Source organism: Haematobia irritans, chromosome 3 (assembly GCF_050003625.1).
Source record: "Haematobia irritans isolate KBUSLIRL chromosome 3, ASM5000362v1, whole genome shotgun sequence".
Taxonomy (NCBI): domain Eukaryota; kingdom Metazoa; phylum Arthropoda; class Insecta; order Diptera; family Muscidae; genus Haematobia; species Haematobia irritans.
Window position 1 is genome coordinate 81985268 of NC_134399.1, and position 22647 is coordinate 82007914.

A 22647-nucleotide genomic window follows, 5' to 3' on the forward strand; every position below is an offset into this window, starting at 1 on the left:
TGTCACCAACGCGTTGCTTGAATAAAGGAAAACAATGTTTAAACTTTTTATATTAAAACAAATAGAATATTAACTCTTGTTGTTCGGCACATTACATTGAAAAATTATAATTGCAATAAAACATGTTATATAAACAGAATTTTTACTCGGTCGTTGTGTTTTATAAGGCAATGTTTGAACGGGTAAAAATATAATACAAAATCTAAGTTGTTCTACGGGCGACATATCAACTTTGTGGTTCTGTGCAAACATTTTGGCGACCGTGACAGGACGGTCAGTGTTTAAAGTTGAAAATAATTTGTTGTGGAAAAAGGTTTTCGTACATTTGAAGTGGTGTGGGGTATTTCATCATTGTTGTGTTATTCGTGCTTTCGTTGCCCCTACTGCTGATGTTAAATCCTGTTAGTTTTGTACCTTTGGACACCAACTTTAATTGCTGCCGTCGTAATTATTTTGAAAGAAATTCAACTCGGAGTTTCTTAGCAGAATCAAAGTGAATTGTTGTTACGTAACAATTATAAAGCTTGGCTTGGTGATACATAAAATTCCAATTTAGTGGAAATTAGCGCCATATTTATTGAAAGCGCTAATTGCAAAATTGTTGTTCCTGAAATATAAGAAACGCAATTTTCTCTTTCGTCGTTGACGTTCTCTTAAGTTTGCAATATGACGAGAGACGATAATGATGCTTCTGACGAAGCAAGTGGTGCTGATTTGTCTTCTCTTAAACAGCAACGTAGCTCTATGAAGAGGAATATCAGCAACATGCATAAAAAGGTAGAAAAAGATGGTACAAAAGTAGATTCCACTATTTTAGAGTGTCGTTTGCAAATTTTGGAATCATACTTCAAACAGTTGTGCCACATCCAAACTCAAATAGAAACACTTAGTCCGGCTGACACATCGAGGAATGATTTGGAAGAACTTTTCATAACAGCAAAGGCAAAAATATTGGGCCTTCTGAACAAAAGTCGTAGTTCTATACCTGGTGATACTACTTTGATGAATGCTTCAATTGCCGGAATTTCAACACAATCTCGTTTGCCTTCGTTGAAATTGCCTCGTTTTGATGGAAAATATGGCGAGTATAAAAGATTTATTTCGACATTTAACAACATGGTCCATGAAAATCAAACTATTACCCCAATTGATAAATTCAATTATTTATTGAACTGTCTCAGTGGTCCCGCTTTGGCAGTTGTTGAAGCTTTTCAAGTGTCGGAGGAAAATTATCCGAAAGCACTAACACGGCTCCAGGAACGTTATGACAATAAGGTATTGATTTTTTTGGAACATATCAACACTCTTTTCGATATTCCGAAAATGGCAAAAGGTGATAGCTCATCATTGCGGAATATTATTGACACTGTTTCGGCTGTTCGTGGTTCTTTGTTGTCGCTTGGGTCTGAAGCAGATGTTATGAACGCAATTTTAATACATTTGGTTTTGAATAAAGTGGATGCAGATACAAAACAGAATTATGATGAAAAACAAGAATATAAATCGTTACCCTCTTGGGATTGTTGCTATGATGTTTTGAGTCTTCGTTGTCAATTTCTCGAAAGTCATGGAAAAAAGACAGAATTTGGTGAAAAAGCAAAACTTGTCAAGCCCAAGCAAAATTTTAATCGCACTGCCCATACTTTCGTCAATCCAAATCCAAATTGTGTATATTGTAATTCAACTGATCATTATCTGCAAACTTGTTCTTCGTTTTCGGCAATAGCAGTTCCCGATCGTTTTAATTTTGTAAAACGCAGTGGCCTGTGTATTAATTGTCTGCGAAAGGGACATATGGTTTCAAAATGTCCATCAAAATCACGTTGCAGAGTTTGTAATTCAACTCACCACTCAGTGTTGCACATTTTTAGTCCAGACAACTCGGGACAGTCAACCATTTCGAATACTACTACAGTGCAACCTTCAACTAGTAATCAAAATCCAGTTTCGCTTGTGGCTCGCTCATGTAAAAGGGCAATCATACCAACTGCTGTCGTTCTCATCAAAGATTATTGTGGAACTTTTCAACCAGTAAGAGCTTTACTTGATTCCGGCTCCGAACTCAATTTCATTTCAGAAGAAACTGCAAAAAGGCTTCGGCTTAAATTTCGACCATATTCACAAGAAGTTTCGGGAATCGGAGAAGTTAGAACCAGAATTAAATTTACCGTGTCCGCTACAATAAAATCGAGAATTAGTTCGTTCCAGTGGTCATCAACATTTGCTGTCACCCCAACAATTGCATCTGTACAGCCCGGTGAGTACATATATACTTCAAATTGGAAAATTCCCACCGATATACCGTTAGCTGACCCATTGTTTTTCAAACCGCAACATATTGACATTCTTTTGAGTGCTGAAGTATTTTTTGATTTATTACTTGATGGTCTAATTTCTCTTGGATATGGTATGCCAAACCTTACCAATACTGTTTTTGGATACATTGTTGGTGGTATCGCAAGTACTGGTCAAGCGAGATCAAATTTTACATGCAATTTGATGGTCAATTCTTTAGAAGTGGATCTTGATAAAACTCTAAACAAATTTTGGGAAGTAGAAGAATACGAAAAGAATCCCAATATGTTGTCCGAAGAAGAAGCAGCATGTGAAAATCACTTTGTTGAAAATGTTAAATTAGATTTTGATGGAAGAGTTGTGGTCCTCTTGCCATTTAAAGAAAATCCCAAATGTCTCGGCGATTCGTTCGAAGATGCTCGAAAACGTTTTTTGTCCCTGGAAAGACGTTTAGATCGTGATCTACAATTGAAGTCAATGTATAAAGAATTCATGGATGAGTATTTGTCCCTGGGTCACATGTCGCTCTATAATCAACCGTTATGTGGTACCTATTACATAATACCACATCATTGTGTTTTGAGACCACAAAGTACTACAACAAAAATTAGAGTTGTATTTGATGCATCTTCTCGTAGTTCGTCAAATAAATCATTGAACGATATTTTGATGGTTGGACCAACAATACAACAAGACCTGATCACCACACTATTTTCGTTTCGTTTACACAAGTATGCTTTTACTGATGATATTTCTAAAATGTATCGACAATTTCGAATAGATGAAAATGATAGAAAATATCAACTCATATTATGGAGAAATCAAAAAGATGAACATTTAAAGGTTTATCAACTGAATACTGTTACCTACGGTTTATCTGCCGCCCCATTTTTGGCGATTCGTAGTTTGTTTTTCATTGCAGATAAATATTCGCACTCGCATCCTTGTGATTCTGAAGTTTTGCGCAACGATTTATACGTGGATGATGTACTCACCGGAGCTGACGACCTTGAAACACTGGCTCAAAAGAAAAACGAGTTAGTAAAAATATTAAGTTTCCATGGCCTTGAATTAGCAAAATGGAACAGCAACAACATTATGTTTGGTTCAAATCAAGATGCAGAAATCACCATTAAAACAAGTGAAGATGAAGTGGCGAAGGCCTTGGGTATGTCTTGGAAACCCAAGGAGGACGTTTTTACTTATCGATTCGAGTTACCAGATGTGATGAATCCTACAAAACGATCTGTTTTGTCAATTGTGTCAAAAATCTATGACTTGCTTGGACTATTGAGCCCCTTTGTCATTCGATGCAAAATACTTCTTCAAGAAATGTGGGTGCAAAACATTGGATGGGATGACCCATTAACTGAACATCTTAAATCATTATGGCTCCAAATTAAATCGGATTTAAATTACATACATAAAGTTGAAGTCCCCAGGTATGTTTTAACCTCAAATGATACTCTTGGAGAAATTCACGGATTTGCTGATGCCTCGCAACGAGCATATGGTTGTTGTATTTACTATCGAGTTTGTCTTAAGGGAGAATACAAAACGACACTTTTAATTGCAAAATCCAAAGTGGCCCCAATTAAGGCACAATCACTACCACGGCTCGAATTGTGCGCAGCAGTATTGCTGAATAAAACATGGCTCAAAATACAACCAAAAATTTCAAGTTTTGTCTCATCGATATATTTTTGGACTGATTCCAAAATCGTACTACAATGGCTTAAATTACATTCTTCGACGTTGAATTGTTTTGTGGCAAATCGTATTTCTGAACTACAGGAGAAAACAAGAAATGTTAGCTGGAGACACGTCCCTTCGAAGAGTAACCCTGCTGATGTGGTCTCGCGTGGATGTAGCGCGGAGGAAATTCGTTTTTGGAAGAAGATATTACAAAATGGCCCGGAACTGAAGAACAATTGAACATCGAAATTCTCGAACGTAGAAAGGCAGCTGTTTTTGTGGCAAATTCATCAGAAGTCAACATCATAGACGACCTTCTCGATAAGCATTCTTCATATATTAAATTTATTAGAATAATTGCTTATATTTTTCGTATATTCAACAGATGTCCCGCTAAGAAAGATGTGAATATTTCTGATGTAATTCATTTGTCCCCAGATGAATTAGAAGAAGGTTTTTGGAGAATTGTGGCTCACATCCAGATGTGGTGTTTTGGTGCCGATATCAAATCACTGAGTAATGGTGGTCTGGTAAACCCATCGCTTCAAAAACTTTCACCATTTGTACATGAGATGACACTTGGAGCAACCACAGTCAAAATTCTTCGTGTTGGTGGTCGTTTGTCCCAAGCGCCCATTCCTTATGATGCAAGATTTCCAGCACTATTACCAAAAGACCATCGCTTCGTTAAAATGTATATTGAGCATGTTCATCGCTCACATTTACACGCTGGAGCAAAAGTGTTGTTGGGACTATTGCGCCAGAAGATATGGATTGTAAACGCCAGAGATGTTGTACGCAAAGTTGTTCGCAATTGCGTTCATTGTTTTCACTACAAACCGAAAATGATGGAACAGCTGATGGGAAACTTGCCATCAGATCGACTTCGAGCTCAACGACCATTTTTGATTGCTGGTGTTGATTTTTGTGGTCCATTCATGACGTCGTACCGTATCCGAGGAAAAGTGCCTTATAAAACATACATAGCTGTATTTGTGTGTTTCACTTCCAAGGCAGTTCATTTAGAACTAGTTTCGGACCTATCGACAAACAATTTCATCTTGTGTCTGAAAAGATTTGTTGGAAGACGTGGCATACCCCAAAAGTTGTATTGCGACAACGCCACTAATTTCGTTGGAGCACGTAACCAAATCAAAGAATTAAAAGAAAGTCTTTTTCGAGATGATGTGGTCCACGACATGAAATCACTTTGTTGTCAACTTGGTTTCGAATTTTGTTTTATACCTCCCCGTGCCCCACATTTTGGCGGACTGTGGGAAGCAGCCGTCGAATCTACAAAAACGCTACTTATAAAGAACGTTGGCAAAGCATATCTTACTTTCGAAGAGCTACAAACAGTCATAATTGACGTTGAGGCAATTTTAAATTCGCGCCCCATCGCTCCAATATCAAACGATCCCAATGATGGTGAAGCCCTAACGCCTGGTCATCTGCTTATTGGCTCTTCATTGGTTGCAGTTCCCGATAAACATATCGATTCATCCCAATCATCATTATTGTCTCGGTGGCAAAGGGTCTCATTTTTGAAACAACAATTTTGGCAAATGTGGTCCCGAGATTATATGCTATCTTTACAACAAAAGTCAAAGTGGTTCAAAGACAATAACAACATAAAAGAAGGGCAACTAGTTCTAATACATGAAGACAACACTCCGCCACAACAATGGTTACTAGCTCGTGTTACAAAACCTATTCTAGGCCGTGATGGAAAGGTTCGTGTGGTTGAACTGAAAACTAAATCTGGCATTTGTTCTCGGCCAATTCACAAAGTGGCTCCCCTACCAAATAATGAAGAGGTTTGAAACATGGAGGTTTCAACGGCGGGAGAATGTTGGGGCAGATCGTATTTTATGTCATTTATATTACTTTAATTTATATATTTATTAATTTATTGTTTTTATTTTATTTATTCTTCACTATTTATTTTATTAGTCGTTTAATTTTTCTTTATTTAAATTTTATTTACATCCCTTTAATGTTTCCCCACCCTAATATTTACTTTCAAATTCATTTCGTTTATTTACTTTACTCTCTTTTAGTTCTATGACCTATATTCGTTTTTCGTTGGTTGTCGATCATTTAATGTTACATTAGTTATTATAGTTTGTTTTGGTTTGATCGATCTCTTCCCACTGCTTATGTTGGTCGTGGGTATAGTTGAAGAAAACAACAACAACAAAGCATAAATATCGTTTATGCTTTCGCTTGTTATTTGATGCATTGGTTGAATGCATGTATGTATGTACATACATACATATCAATAACTGTCATCTTTTGGTTTTTTCGTGGTTCAGTGGGAAGAGATGATCAAGGTTAAAGTTAGTTGTCGATTATTGTTTGTCACCAACGCGTTGCTTGAATAAAGGAAAACAATGTTTAAACTTTTTATATTAAAACAAATAGAATATTAACTCTTGTTGTTCGGCACATTACATTGAAAAATTATAATTGCAATAAAACATGTTATATAAACAGAATTTTTACTCGGTCGTTGTGTTTTATAAGGCAATGTTTGAACGGGTAAAAATATAATACAAAATCTAAGTTGTTCTACGGGCGACATATCAACTTTGTGGTTCTGTGCAAACACCAATAATTTTTAATTGAAATGTCTTCAATCACAGACATGATAGCATCAATTAAAAAATTAATTGAAAGTCATTTAGATATTTAATTGATCCAATTAAAAAATTAATTGATACTATTAATATTTGTGATTGATTTTTGTTTCAATTAAAAAATTTGTTGTATCAATAAAATGTTTAATTGAATATTTTTTAAAACTCAATTGAAACTCTGATTGGAAAATTTTTTGTGAATTTTTTTCCGTTTCATTGTTTAACAGAAAATGGTGATACATGAAAATGTTCATTGTATTAATGAATTTGTGTGGCCAACACTGAAACAGTAACTTAATAATACCAATTCCCTTAATCTTCCTGTCCAATAAGCTCGAATAAATATTGTAATAATGAATTTGTTTCGTTGGCTTTTTTATATCAGCTTAGAAATTCCATGCAGAAAGTAACGAGAAACACACAAAAGACACATAAAACAGACACCCAGAACAAACAGAAGGGGGCATTCTTCTAAATTCTGCTTTTGAGGTCGAATGTGTGCACACTGAAATAAATATTTACGTGATATTAAAGATTACGCAAACTAAATTTTAGGTTGCGCAATTTACAAAATATTAAGGACAAATTTCTTTAACCCTTTCACTACCGATGTCCACTTAGAAGGACATTCGAAAAAGACACCAAATTCTATTTTCCCACTTAGTTTCGATTTATTTCTCGATGTTATTTTAAAGTGGAGGCTTTAATCTAACTAAGCTATACATATTTTCCATATTGGTGGGCACTAAAATATATTTTTATAAACTTCTTTAATAATAAACGAAAAATACGAAAATATGAGACAATTTTCGCACTGTATATTTCTAGTAAATGGACATTTATACAAAAACTATAGCTGATATTTTTCGGGTTGTTTTTTTGTATTTATTCTCAAAGAAAAAGCGCTTCTTTTCGTAAGGCCATTTTCACACAATTCAAGAATCAAATTTTGAGAACAAGCTCATATAGCTCTTGAAGTAATTGAGGTAGGATCTCAACATGACAATTTTTGTTTTACATGCTGTTAGTACTAGTAAAAAAAGAAGAAAAATTAAAGTTTTTAACCTTAGGTTTATTTCGGTAGTGCAAGGGTTAAAATAATGAAATTTTAATTAAAATAAAGTTTATCATCTTTGTTGCAAAATTTGTTTTCATTAATTTTTTTTTGCATCACTCCGAAAAAGTTGTATATCTTTGAACTAAGGCAAATTTTCCTTAAAGTAAAGAAACACATTTTTGATTTAAAGAAATCGTCCTTAAATTAACCGAAATATTGAATCTTTAGATTTAAAATAAAAACACTTCAAATATAAGCAAAGACTTATTTTCAGGACGTAGCATCTGTGGTTTAAAGTTTTGTTTGGAAGCAATAAAACATTTCTTACTTTGAATTATCCGTTATAATATGGATTTTATTACACTGGCATTTGTTTGTACGTCAATTTAAATTTTATTTATTGTAGATGTTAACCCAGATATGTCGCTTAAAATGACTTTATTTTAAAGAAGCTTCGTCTGTGCCACGGAATCAATACCAAAATCCTTGAAGGAAGGCCAAAATCTTTGGATTCAAGTAACCTTTTTTTGAGTGTACACAGTGAAGCAATATGATCTCCTCAAATTTTTATCACTTTTAATGTTGGTTTGGAATCAACTGCAAGCAAATGTTGGAGGCCTTTATTAGAATGCATACACCAAAAAAAATAATTCTTTCCTCCCAAACGAAATCTTTCGTTTTTCGCTGTAAAGAAGTTTGTTTGGAATAAAGGTATAGAATTTTAGTGATAAACGTTGACTCTTTTACAAGATGTGAAAACAATTTAAAACAGGCTAACAAAAAAATTGTTTTGGGAATTTTGTGGCTAATTGGACAGAAAAAAATGTCCGTAGTTAAACTAACGCTAAATTTAACTTTTTTTATTGTAAAAAAATTATTTGTTAGTAGTTAAATTTTATTACTTTTTGCGAAATTTTCCACAGCTCAATGAAATTTTCGTTTTTTTTAAGTATGTCTCAAATATTTTATGAACTAAACTTGAGTATAAAGTTCGATGACCGTACACATAAGTTCAATATGAACTAAAGCAAATGAAAATTTTCGTACGATTCCCAAAAATAGTAAGAATGAACTACTGTATGGTTAAAATCATGATTTGGCGCCAATGATTTTCTTCTTCACTTTTAGTTAATACTTTCTTCTATTAGAGGGGACTTTCTTCTACTTTATGGGGTCTGAGACAGAGTGTTGCACCGATTACGTTTGGTCGCGTTATCGGCGGCTTATATGAAACAAACATTTTTCCGGTTATCTTGTTATATTTTTATACCCACCACCATGGAATGGTGATGGGGTACAATAAGTTTGTCATTCCGTTTGTAACACATCGAAATATCGATTTCCGACTATATAAAGTATATATATTCTTGATTAGGGTGTAATTGTAAGACGATATAAGCATGTCCGTCTGTTGTAATCACGCTACAGTCTTCAATAATGGCGCAATCGTCCTGAAATTTGGCACAGATTCGTCTTTTGTCTCCACGAAGGTCAAGTTCGACGATGGACGTTATCGGTGTCCTAGGTTTTGATATAGCTCCCATATAAACAGATCCCCCGATTTGGGGTCTTGAGCTTCTAGAAACCGTAGTTTTTATTCGATTTGCCTAAAATTGGAAATCTAGAGGTATTTTAGTACCGAAAATGGGTGTGCCGAAAATGGTGTGTATCGGTCCATGTATTGGTATAGCCCCCTTATAGACCGATCTCTAGATTTTACTTCTTGGGCTTCTAGACACCGTAGTTTTTATCTGATTTGTCTAAAATTGGAAATCTAGAGATATTTTAGAATCACAAATAGGTGTGTCGAAAATGGTGTGTGTCGGCCCATGTTTTGGTATAGCCCCCATTCAGACCGGTCTCCCGATTTTACTTCTAGGGTATCTAGAAACCGTAGTTTTTATCCGATTTGTCTAAAATTAGAAATCTAGAGGTATTTTAGACTCACAAATAGGTGTGTCGAAAATGGTGTGTATCGGTCCATGTTTTGGTATAGCCTCCATATAGACCGATCTTCCGATTTTTCTTCTTGGGCTTCTAGGAACTGTAATATCCGATTTGTCTGAAGTTAGAAATCTAGAGGTATTTTAGGACCGCAAATGGGTGTGCCGAAAATGGTGTGTATCGGTCCATGTTTTGGTATAGCCTCCATATAGGCCGATCTCCCGATTTTATTTCTTGGGCTTCTAGAACCCGTAGATTTTATCAGATTTGTCTGAAATTGTAAATTTAGAGGTATTTTATGAACGCAAATTGGTGTGCATCGGCCCATGTTTTGGTATAGCCCCCATACAGACCGATCTTTGGAGTTTACTTCTTGCACTTCTAGAAACCGCAATTTTTATCCGATTTACTTAAAATTAAAAATTTAGAGGCAATTTCGGTCCATTTCGGTAGCGGACCAAGGTTTAGTTTAGCCCCCATATATCTTTCTCCATATTTGACTTCTTGAGCGTCTAGACATCCGAACTTTTATCCGATTTGCCTGAAATTCAAAACAGACAGATATCTTGGATTCACAAATAAGTGTGCCGAATATGGTGTGTATCAGTTCACGGTTTGGTATAGCACCCATATAGCCCGATCTCCTGATTTGACTTCTTGGGCTTCTAGACACCGCAATTTTTATTCTATTTACCTCAAATTAAAAATCTGGAGATATTTTGGGTCTAAGCATATGTACGCCGAATATGGTGTGTTTCGGCTCATGTTTTCGTATTTACCTCATATAGACCGATCTTCAGATTTTTTTATTTTATTTCTACATAAATTTAAATTCATTCTTGTATTGGCCTCAGCGTCAAATAGGCATTATATAGGCAAGCGGCAACATTATTATACATACGAGTAATACAATTTGACCTCTTAAATGTGTAGACATACCAATTTTTATTTGATTTGCCTGAAATTCCAAATCAAGAGCTATTTTGAGTCGACACATAAGAAAGCAGAATATGGGGCGTATCGATCGATTTTGATATACCCCACATATAGACTGGTCTCCCTATTTGACTTCGAGACACCGCAACTTGTATCCGATCTAGCGGAAATTCAAAATTTAGATTAGATTAGAATTTAGATTTTTGGTTCGTTAATAGGTGTAGCGAATATGGTGTTGATCGGTCCATGTTTTGGTATAGTTCCCATGTGTTCAGTCTCCCAATTTCTATTTTGGTATATATGTTTGTTGGCAGAGTATCTGTCATCAAATCCACTTGATATTCTATATGTGTATTTTAAAGTAACCTGACAAAGAGTTTTCTACACCGAAAAAAAGTAAACTGTTTTATAAGAAGATGGACTAAATCGTGCGGAAAATGAACTAATTGTACTCCACATTTTGAGATTTCCACAAAGCGTTGTTAAAACCTGGAAAATTGAATGCCCTGTTGTACTTTTAACTGCACGAAATTAGATCCTCTCATAGAAGAAAAAATTAAATAAAAGTAAAGAAGAAAATCATTGGCGCCGAATCATGACCTTATTTAAACCATAGAATAGTTCATTCTTACTCTTTTTGGGAATAGTACGAAAATATTCTTTTGCTTAGATCACAATGATCTTATGTGTACGGTCATTGTGCTTTATACCCACATAAAATGTTTGAGACATACTTAAAAAAGTAAGATTTCATTAAGCTGTAGAAAATTTCGAAAAAAATAATAAAATTTAACTATAAACAAATAATTTTTTCCATTAAAAATAAGTTAAATTCAGCTGTAGTTTAACTACGAATGTTTTTCTGCGTAAGAAAACAATTACATGGTAAATAGTGGATATTTATGATTCGGCCGGTCGAACTTAAGTCCGTGTATACTTGTAACCATAGAATAGTTCATTCTTACTCTTTTTGGGAATAGTACGAAAATGTTATTTTGCTTAGATCACAATGATCTTATGTGTACGGTCATTGTGCTTTATACCCACATAAAATGTTTGAGACATACTTAAAAAAGTAAGATTTCATTAAGCTGTAGAAAATTTCGAAAAAAATAATAAAATTTAACTATAAACAAATAATTTTTTCCATTAAAAATAAGTTAAATTCAGCTGTAGTTTAACTACGAATGTTTTTCTGTGTAAGAAAACAATTACATGGTAAATAGTGGGTATTTATGATTCGGCCGGTCGAACTTAAGTCCGTGTATACTTGTTATTATTATTATTGTCTCAAAACAAAAAAGGAGTTTTATTTGTTAAAAAAAAATTAGCAAAGCAAACCATGGTACAATTATTTGTAAGGTAGCCTCACTAGCCCAAAAATAACAACAATAATATAAATACAGCTCATCACAATGTCAGTAAAAAGTAAATAAACAAATACAAAAATTGTTGTTCGAATTCTGTATCACTCATGAGAAATGTTTATTAATGTGCGTGCAAGATTTTTGGCCATTTGGACCCGCTTGTAATAAAGACAATATTTACGTATTTCTTCCATGTGTGTGACTAATTTCCAAATTTCTAATTTCATTTTATTTTTTAATAACAACAAAAGTTAAATGATGAGCCACTTAAAGTCACCTGATGAATTAAGGCTACCTATAAATAATTATAACATGCAGCAAAATAAATTTTTTTTCTCACCATAACAAATTGATATCTCACGATAGTAACATGTTTCGGCCCTTTAAAGAAAATTTGTCTCATTTCACAGATGTACGACATTAACACAGGGACGCAAATTTCAATGATTCATTTTCTAAAAGAAAACATTTTTAAAGCAAAAATTACTAAATTTATTTTAATAAAAAATTCTCTATTTTAAAAAATTTTTACTTAATATTGTGTTTTTAGTTTAGGTTGCATAATTTTTCTTCTTAGGTTCATATTTTGTTTAGTGTACAAAATTGAAAAAAAAAGGTTAATAGATACGACCTAAATCTGAACCGATTATATCTATTATCAAATGCGATTCACACAGACTATCGGACATAACCCGGGAACTGTTCTTCTATTTTGAATCAAACCAACAGATGATTTAAATCAACCAAACAGATGATGAACTAAATATTCAATTGGTTCAATTAATGTTTTAAATGGCATCGGTGTTTGGATATTATCATTCCCGTAATTGAATCCATAAACTAAACTTATTAATAATTGCTTTCATCGTAGTATATATTTTGCAGTGTATTATATAGATACCATACAATTTCCAACTTATCCATTCTTAATCAAACAAACACCGAACAATTGACTCATGTGGTTTCTTCTTTCTCTGCCAACTTGTACAACGTTGAGTCATTTGAGTATGCGTTGTTTAAATACTCAAACAAGTGTTTTTTTTTCAACTTTTCTGGATCAACTATTTTTGGATAATTAAGAGGCATATTAAAGAGAAATTTGATTGCCTGTTTTTGATATCGAAATTAGTGTTTAGTGAAAAAAACGCGAAAAACTAAAAATCGCGAGATATCTCAAAAACTGTTCCATAAAAATTTTTTAAATATTTTTTTCGAATTCAGCAGATCAAAAATATCACCACCATATATTTTTGGGATTTCTATAATAATAAATTGCAACATGAAAAGGATATAGGGGCGATATTCAAAATTTCGATGTCAAACATCTATATCACATTAAAACCAAGTTCGACCGGGCCCAATCTTATGTACCCTCCACCCTGGATTGCGTGGAAAGTTCTGAGGAGCCTATAAATAATTTCGACCCTATATGAACGAATTTTCAGACGGCATTTAGAGGGCCATATACTTATATATTAGGATGGCGGTATACTATATTTTTCATTCCGTCATCGAAATATTGATCTTAGACCCCATAAAGTGTATATATTCTGGGTCATGATGATATATTGGCTGACGTAGCGATGCCCGTCTTGCACTATTAGAAAAATATGTTTTTCATATGTTCCGATATAAACAAAATATGTTTCGGGCAGAATTTTTCAAACACAATATATTTAAGTGCAAAAATGTAATGTTGCTAAACTAGCATTAAATGTTTGGGATATATATGTTAGAATATATTATGTTTTGGACATGAATGTCTCATAAAAATAATATGTGTAAATGTAAACATATATAAATTTACAAATTTCGAATAAACATATATATCTTATGATATATTATTCAAAGAGCGACAGAGAGAGAGAGAGTATAGAGAAAGAAATAGAAATGGAATCCGGGAGGGTTGACGAAAGATATCAATATAACACAGCGTGAGAATCAAAAGAGAGCAATTTCTGTGAAACTGCTTGTATGTTGTTTTGGAAAACTGTTTTATGAGTTCATTTGTTTTGGCTATGCGCTTGGCATTAAATAGAAAATGTACCCCCAAAAAATTAATAGAGGAAAGTTTACTTGATTCAAGCCGTAGCGGTGTCAAAAGTACGGTAAGTACGGTTTTTCTAAATACAAGTGCGAAATTCTTAATTCAATCCCGAAAATATTAAGTACGGATTTTTTCATTTTAGAAATTTTTAATCGCGTTTGTGCTTCTTTTAAGTACGGAAAGTGCTTAGGTTAGGTTAGGTTATGTGGCAGCCCGATGTATCAAGCTCACTTAGACTATTCAGTCCATTGTGATACCACAGTGGTGAACTTCTCTCTTATCACTGAGTGCTGCCCGATTCCATGTTAAGCTCAATGACAAGGGACCTCCTTTTTATAGCCGAGTCCGAACGGCGTTCCACATTCCAGTGAAACCACTTAGAGAAGCTTTGAAACCCTCAGAAATGTCACCAGCATTACTGAGGTGGGATAGTCCACCGCTGAAAAACTTTTTGATGTTCGGTCGTAGCAGGAATCGAACCCACGACCTTGTGTATGCAAGGCGGGCATGCTAACCATTGCACCACGGTGGCTCCCTACGGAAAGTGCTTGATTCAAGCTTAATGGAGCTCTATTTAATCATAATCTGTACTTGATTCAATCCGCATTTAAGCTTATATTAAACCCAATTAGCGCTTAACTTGAGCCAAAACGAACTTGTTTTAAGCGGAATTAAGGCTTGGATCGATCGTTTTTATTCTTGAATATAATCCCACTATGCTTGATTTAAACCCGAACCGTATTCGATGTTATTTTATATGCGCTTGATTTTAGTGTGATTTTTACTAACCATGTACCCATAAAATAAACATTGGTTCATATATTTTTAAAAAATATTTATTATTATTATTTGTTAATATCAATACATACTTTTGTAACGGAAAGAAAATGACGTAAAATGGGACAATACATAATACATATAATACACCTAGGTGAAAAAGTAAATACATATATTTATAATATCTGTAAATGATTCAAGTACAAAATAAATTTTTTAATAAAAACATATATGTATTGTAATTTACCAAGTTAAATAATATCTTCAATATGGTTTGTATACAGAAAAAGGAGCTAAGAACAAAAAACTTCGTGGAAGCGAGAAAGATGTGAGGGAATATGCAATTAGGCAGAAATATTTTTTTTGAGCACAATCTTCTTTGGGAGAAAATTCTTCAAGCATATAATATGTTCATATAAAACAAACCAGGGATCCGGAGCGGTCCATTTTTTTCGCTCCGCTCCGCTCCGGAGAAAAAAAAATCGCTCCGCTCCGAGAAAAAAAAATCGCTCCGCTCCGCTCCACGCTCCGCTCCTCTTCGAGAAAAATCGGGCGGTACATATATATGGGAGCTATAGCTAAATCTGGGAAAATCGGGCGATACATATATATGAGAGCTATATCTAAATCTGAACCGATTTGGATGAAATTTTGCAGACTTGAAGGGCGATGAAAAAGATTACCTTTTGTCAAATTTGGCGACGATCCGTTTGAAAAAAAGCACAGCGTGACCCCATTTGTCGAAATCGGGCGATACATATATATGGGAGCTATATCTAAATTTGATCCGATTTCTTCCAAATTCAATAGCGTTCGTCCTTGTGCCCAAAAACCCTAACCACTATGTGGTTTAGGGTATAATGACTTTAAAACAATGTGTTGAAACATTTTATTAATTTTGAAGATTTTTTCAAAAATATTAAATCCATTTTGACTTCATTAAAACGAAATTTTCATTCATGTTAGGATACACATTTTTATGTAGAATCACTTAGCTATAAGGACAAACAGACTTCATTGAAAAGTTTAGAGACTTTTAGACAAGGAAAAAACTTTATATCAGAGAAATATGTCTTCTATTCTAAGCAAAATTCGTATTCGTATTTTAAGCATGTGAAATATTTGGCCTCCCGACAACATTCTTTGCGGTGCACCATCTACTATTTAATATTTGATAGAAACCAAATTTATGAAAATGGACCAAAATGGACCAAATTCTGTTTGGTCTGACCATCGGACCAAATTTAAAAATTAGAGATCTTTTGGACCAATTTTGGTCCGATCGGACCAAAACGGCAACGCTGATTGGAATTAAAAGTCTATACACAGAGTAGAAGTAACTACTCTCCGAAAGTTTTTTTTTGTTTTGCAACAGACGTAGAGAAAAGGTTTTGTAATATTTGATGATTTGACTTAAAAATGGGTATCTTAACATGAAACAAAAAATTTATAGGCTAAGGTCAATTTGACTTTAATAATTCAGAAAAATTCTTTACATTTAATGAAATTGTCTTTAAATTTGTTGTCTTTTTGCATATTGACTACAAAGCAAAAAATCGTTCAAATATAGGACATGTTTTTCAAAACTTTATTTTAAAGAAGTTTTTTACTTCAAACATAGCATAATTTCTACTGGAAGTCGAGTCCTAATTTGGAAAATAAAGTTGCCGTTAACTCGTTTTTAAAGGACTTTGATAGCATATGAAGAAAAAAAAGCTGAGAAAGCGAAAAATTAAAATTTGCTTCCTAGAAGCAAGTACACAAAACCTAAATTTAAAAGAGAATTGTGTTTTAAAAGTGTCCTTGATTGTATTCTCCGCTTCTTTGGCTCGGAATCAATACCAAATTTTTTAAAGTAAAGACAAAATCTTTGGAACCGAGTATGCTTTTTTTCAGTGTATGTTTGCAACAACCTCCATCGAAATCAGTCCATGGTATACCTACATGGTAATATGGTAGATCTAGTGTTACCTAATTTCGCTTTTTTCCCCTTTATTGTAAAAATACATTTTCGAACAGCGTTTTTAAGAAATGTTCGTTCTCAAAAAAGTAGATAACATGCAATAATACAAATCAAGTCATTAGTTTTCAATGTGAGAAAAAATTAAAATAAATGTATATGCGCACATTTTTCAACCAAAATTGAAACTATCCATAATTTTAATTAAATTTTCGAGAACTAATATCAGAAATAAGAGAATGCTAGGGTATAGTACAATAAAGCAAATATGAATGTCCTTACACTGAAAAAACGCATGCCCGGTTCCAAAGATTTTGTCTTTACTTTAACAGTTTGGGTATTAATTCCGAGCCAAAGAAGCGGAGAATACAAGTAAGGATACTTTAAAGACGCAATTCTCTTTTAAATTTGGGGGTTATGTACTTGCTTCTAGGAAGCAAATGTTAATTTTTATTTTTTTTTTAGATTTTTTCATCAGTTGTTATCAAAATCCTTTAAAAACGAGTTAACGACAATTTTATTTTCCATATTAAGACTCGACTTCCAGTAGAAATTATGCTATGTTTCAAGTAAAAAGCGTCTTTAATATAAAGTGTTGAAAAACTTGTCTTATTTTTTTAACGAATTTTTGCTTTGTAGGCAATATGCAAAAAGTAAACAAATTTAAATACAATTTTATTAAGATTTTTTTTTAATTATTAAAGATACGTTGACCTTACCTCAAAAATTTTATCTTTCATGTTATGATACACATTTTTAAGTAAAATCACTTTAATATAAGGACATTACAACTTCATTCAAAAGTTTATTGACTTTTGGACAAGGAAAAAAAACTTTATTTTAGAGAAATGCGTCTTCCATGTTAAGCAAAATTTGTATTCTTATTCTAAGGACATGAAATCTTTGACTTCACGACAATATTTTTTTCAGTGTAGAAAACTAAAAAATTAAATATAAATAAGATCGTTTAATTGCATTTATTTGGCGTTCATTACAAACATCTTTGTAGTAATACGGGATGAAATTGATCGAAAGTACTGTTGTTACTTTTACAATACATACTAGAGATATATTTTGACATTTGCCGTTTTTGAAAACAATCACTAAAAAAACACTTTGTGTTTTCTTCAATGTACGTACGTACAAAAATACATATCGTACATTTAAAACGTTTACTCACACTACGCTAAGTACTAAGTAATTTCAAAGTTACACATTTCATTCAAGTAATATTTTATTCGGAGCGGAGCAGTTTTTCATTTGGAAACCGCTCCGCTCCAGATTTTAGAAATGCCGCTCCCGCTTGCTCCGCTCCGCTCCGGATCCCTGAAGCAAACATAATAATGTTTCGGCAATATCCAATAATATGTGTGCTTCCTTCAAAATATGTTTGGAACGTATGTTAGAGAAGCATTTTATTTTGAGGGTGTGCTTACTGTCTAATTAAACCGGTGGTCATGAATTAAGGTCCATTTCGCTTTAGAACGCATAGTTTAGGAGATATTAGCAAAATAAGTTTTTCATATAAATATTCCGAATTTATCTGGATTTGGGTGGTATTTTGGATTTTCTATGGTGGTCTCGAATTAAGGCCCTTTTCGCACTAGGGAGCTTAGTTTGGGAGATATGGCCAAAACAAACTTTTCATATAAAAATTTAATTTTTTTATGATTTGGGTGGATTTTTCAATTTTTGGAGGGTGGTCACTAATTATCGTTCTTTTCGCCTAGGACGTTTATTTTAAGAGATATGGCCAAAAGAAGTTTTTCATATAAAAATTTCAATTTTTTAGGTTTTGGGTGGATTTTTCAATTTTTTGGGGGGTGGTCACGAATTAAAGTCCTTTTCGCTCTAGGACGCTTAGTTTAGGAAATATGCGCAAAAGAAGTTTTTCAGATAAAAATTTCAATTTTGTTAGGTTTTGGGTGGATTTTTCAATTTTTTGAGGGTGGTCACGAATTAAAGTCCTTTTCGCTCTAGGACGCATATTTAAGGAGACATGGGCAAAAGAAGTTTTTCATATAAAAGTTTAGTTTTTTTTTAATTTTTGGGTTAATTTTTCAATTTTTTGGGTGTGGTCACGAATTAAAGTCCTTTTCGCTCTAGGACGCATATTTAAGGAGATATGGGCAAAAGAAGTTTTTCATATAAAAATTCCAATTTTTTAGGTTTTGGGTGGATTTTTCAATTTTTTGGGGGGTTGGTCACGAATTAAAGTCTTTTTCGCTCTAGGACGCATACTTAAGGAGATATGGGCAAAAGAAGTTTTTCATATAAAATTTTAAATTTTTTTTTTAAGTTTTGGGTGGATTTTTCCTTTTCGCTTTAGGACGCATATTTAAGGAGATATGGGCAAAAGAAGTTTCTCATATTAAAGTTTCAATTTGTTTAATTTTTGGGTTCATTTTGAAATTTTTAGGGGTGGTCACGAATGAAAGTGCTTTTTGCTTTTGGACTCATATTTAAGGAGATATGGGCAAAAGAAGTTTTTCATATAAAATTTTCAATTTTTTTAGATTTTGGGTGGATTTTTCAATTTTTTGGGGTGTGGTCACGAATTAAAGTCCTTTTCGCTCTAGGACGCTTAGTTTAGGAAATATGGGCAAAAGAAGTTTTTCATATAAACATTAATTTTTTTTAGGTTTTGGGAGAATTTTTCAATTTTTTGGGGGTTATCACGAATTAAAGTCCTTTTCGCTTTAGGACGTATATTTAAGAAGATATGGGCAAAAGAAATTTCTCATATAAAAGTTTCATTTTTTTAAGTTTTGGGCTAATTTTTCAATTTTTTGGGGTTGGTCACGACACTTAGTTTAGAACATATGGGCAAAAGAAGTTTTTCATATAAAAATTCTAATTTTTTAGGTTTTAGGTGGATTTTTCAATTTTTTGGGGGTTATTACGAATTAAAGTCCTTTTCGCTTTAGGACGCATATTTAAGGAGATATGGGCAAAAGAAATTTCTCATATTAAAATTTAATTTTTTTTAGGTTTTTGGTGGATTTTTCAATTGTTTGGAGGATGGTCACGAATTAAAGTCCTTTTCGCTCTAGGACGCTTAGTTTAGGAGATATGGGCAAAAGAAATTTTTCATATAAAAATTTAAATTTTTTTAGGGTGGATTTTTCAATTTTTGGGGGTGGTCACGAATTAAAGTCCTGTTTGCTTAGGACGCTTACTTTAGGAGATATGGGCAAAAGAATTTGTTCATATAAAAATTTCAATTTTTTTAGGTTTTGGGTGGTCACGAATTACAGTCCTTTTCGCTCTAGGACGCAGATTTAAGGAGATAGCAGCAACCGTGGTGCAATGGTTAGCATGCCCGCCTTGCATACACAAGGTCGTGGGTTCGATTCCTGCTACGACCGAACACCAAAAAGTTTTTCAGCGGTGGATTATCCCACCTCAGTAATGCTGGTGACATTTCTGAGGGTTTCAAAGCTTCTCTAATTGGTTTCACTGGAATGTGGAACGCCGTTCGGACTCGTCTATATTGTCATTGAGCTTAACATGGAATCGGGCAGCACTCAATGATAAGAGAGAAGTTCACCACTGTGGTATCACAATGGACAGAATAGTCTAAGTGAGCCTGATACATCAGGCTGCCACATAACCTAACCTAGCCTAACCTAAGGAGATATGGACAAAGGAAGTTCCTCATATAAAAGTTTCATTTTTCAATTTTTGGGTTAATTTTTAAAATTTTTTGGGTGTGGTCACGAATTAAAGTCCTTTTCGCTCTAGGACTCATATTTAAGGAGATATGGGCAAAAGAAGTTTTTCATATAAAAATTTCAATTTTTTTTTAGGATTTGGGTGGATTTTTCAATTTTTTGGGGGTGGTCACGAATTGAAGTCCTTTTCGCTCTAGGACGCATATTTAAGGAGATATGTACAAAAGAAGTTTTTCATATAAAAATTATATTTTTTTTAGGTTTTGGGTGGATTTTTCAATTTATTGGGGGGTGGTCACGAATTAAAGTCCTTTTTGCTCTAGGACGCTTAGTTTAGGAGATATGGGCAAAAGAAGTGTTTCATATAAAAATTTAAATTTTTTTTAGGTTTTGGGTGGATTTTTAAAGTTTTTGGGGGATTGTCACGAATTAAAGTCCTTTTCGCTCTAGGACGCTTAGTTTATGAGATATGGACAAGAGAAGTTTTTCATATTAAAATTTCAATTTTTTTTAGGTTTTGGGTGGATTTTTAAATTTTTTGGGGGGTGGTCACGAATTAAAGTCCTTTTCGCTCTAGGACGCTTAGTTTAGGAGATATGGGCAAAAGAAGTTTTTCATATCAAAATTTAAATTTTTTTAGGTTTTGGGTGGATTTTTAAATTTTTAGGGGGTGGTCACGAATGAAATTACTTTTCGCTCTAGGACGCCTATTTAAGGAAATATGGGCAAACGAAGTTTTTCATATAAAAATTTAATTTTTTTTTTAGGTTTTGAGTGGATTTTTCAATTTTTTGGGGGATGGTCACGAATTAAAGTCCTTTTCGTTCTAGGACGCTTAGTTTAGGAGATATGACCAAAATTTCAATTTCTTAGGATTTGGGTCGATTATTCACTTTTGGGGTGTGATCACGAATTAAAGTCCTTTTCGCTCTAGGACGCTTAGTTTAGGAGATATGACCAAAATTTCAATTTCTTAGGATTTGGGTCGATTATTCACTTTTGGGGTGTGATCACGAATTAAAGTCCTTTTCGCTCCAGGACGCTAATTTTAAAAGATATGGCCAAAAGAAGTTTTTCATATAAAAATTTAAATTTTTAAGAATTTGGGTAGATTTTTCAATTTTTGGAGGGTGGTCATGAATTAAAGTCCTTTTCGCTCTAGGACGCATATTTTAGGAGATATGGGCAAAAGAAGTTTCTCATATAAAAGTTTATTTTTTTTTTTAATTTTTGGGTTAATTTTTCAATTTTTTGGGTGTGGTTACGAATTAAAGTCCTTTTCGCCCCGGGACGCTTAGTTTAGAAGATATGGGCATAATAAGTTTTTCATATAAAAATTCCAATTTTTTAGGTTTTGGGTGGATTTTTCAATTTTTTTTGGGGGGTTATTACGAATTAAAGTCCTTTTCGCTTTAGGACGCATATTTAAGGAGATATGGGCAAAAGAAATTTATCATATTAAAATTTCAATTTTTATAGGTTTTTGGTGGATTTTTCAATTTTTTGGGGGGTGGTCACGAATTAAAGTCCTTTTCGCTCTAGGACTCCTATTGAAGGAGATATGGGCAAAAGAAGTTTTTCATATAAATTTTTTAATTTTTTTTTAGGTTTTGGGTGGATTTTTCAATTTTTTTGGGGGTCGTCACGAATTAAAGTCCTTTTCGCTCTAGGACGCTTAGTTTAGGAGATATGGGCAAAAGAAGTTTTTCATATAAAAATTTCTTTTTTTTTAGGTTTTGGGTGGATTTTTAAAGTTTTTGGAGGATTGTCACGAATTAAAGTCCTTTTCACTCTAGGACGCTTAGTTTAGGAGATATGGGAAAAAGAAGTTTTTCATATTAAAATTTCAATTTTTTTAGGTTTTGGGTGGATTTTCAATTTTTTGGGGGGGTGGTCACGAATTAAAGTCCCTTTCGCTCTAGGACGCATATTTAAGGAGATATGGACAAATGGAGTTTCTAATATAAAAGTTTAATTTTTTTTAAGTTTTGGGTTAATTTTTCAATTTTTTGGGGTAGTCACAAATTAAAGTCCTTTTCGCTTTTCTTTTGTCCATATCTCCTTAAATATGGGGACGCAAAAGAAGTTTTTCATATAAAAATTTCAATTATTTAGGTTTTGGGTAGATTTTTCAATTTCTTGGGGGTGGTCACGAATTAAAGTCCTTTTCGCTCTAGGACGCATATTTAAGGAGATATGGGCAAAAGAAGTTTTTCATATAAAAATTTCAATTTTTTTAGGTTTTGAGTGGATTTT

The 22647-nt window shown here is 33.4% G+C and overlaps 1 protein-coding gene across 1 annotated transcript; it reads left to right on the plus strand.

Annotated features, from left to right (window-relative positions):
- Nucleotides 1-666: 666 nt before the first annotated feature.
- LOC142231013 (uncharacterized) lies at nt 667-5813 on the plus strand. The gene is made up of 2 exons (XM_075301632.1): nt 667-4104; nt 4167-5813. Exons 1-2 carry the CDS (start codon nt 667-669, stop codon nt 5811-5813), a joined length of 5085 nt encoding a protein of 1694 aa, XP_075157747.1.
- The last annotated feature ends 16834 nt before the right edge of the window (nt 5814-22647 follow it).

Excerpts from the sequence above, each read along its gene's own strand:
- LOC142231013 (XM_075301632.1), top strand. The coding sequence starts at position 667 with ATGACGAGAGACGATAATGATGCTTCTGACGAAGCAAGTGGTGCTGAT. Across the intron at positions 4,105-4,166 it reads TACAGGAGAAAACAAGAAAT|CGCGGAGGAAATTCGTTTTT; the intron begins GTTAGCTGGAGA and ends GCGTGGATGTAG.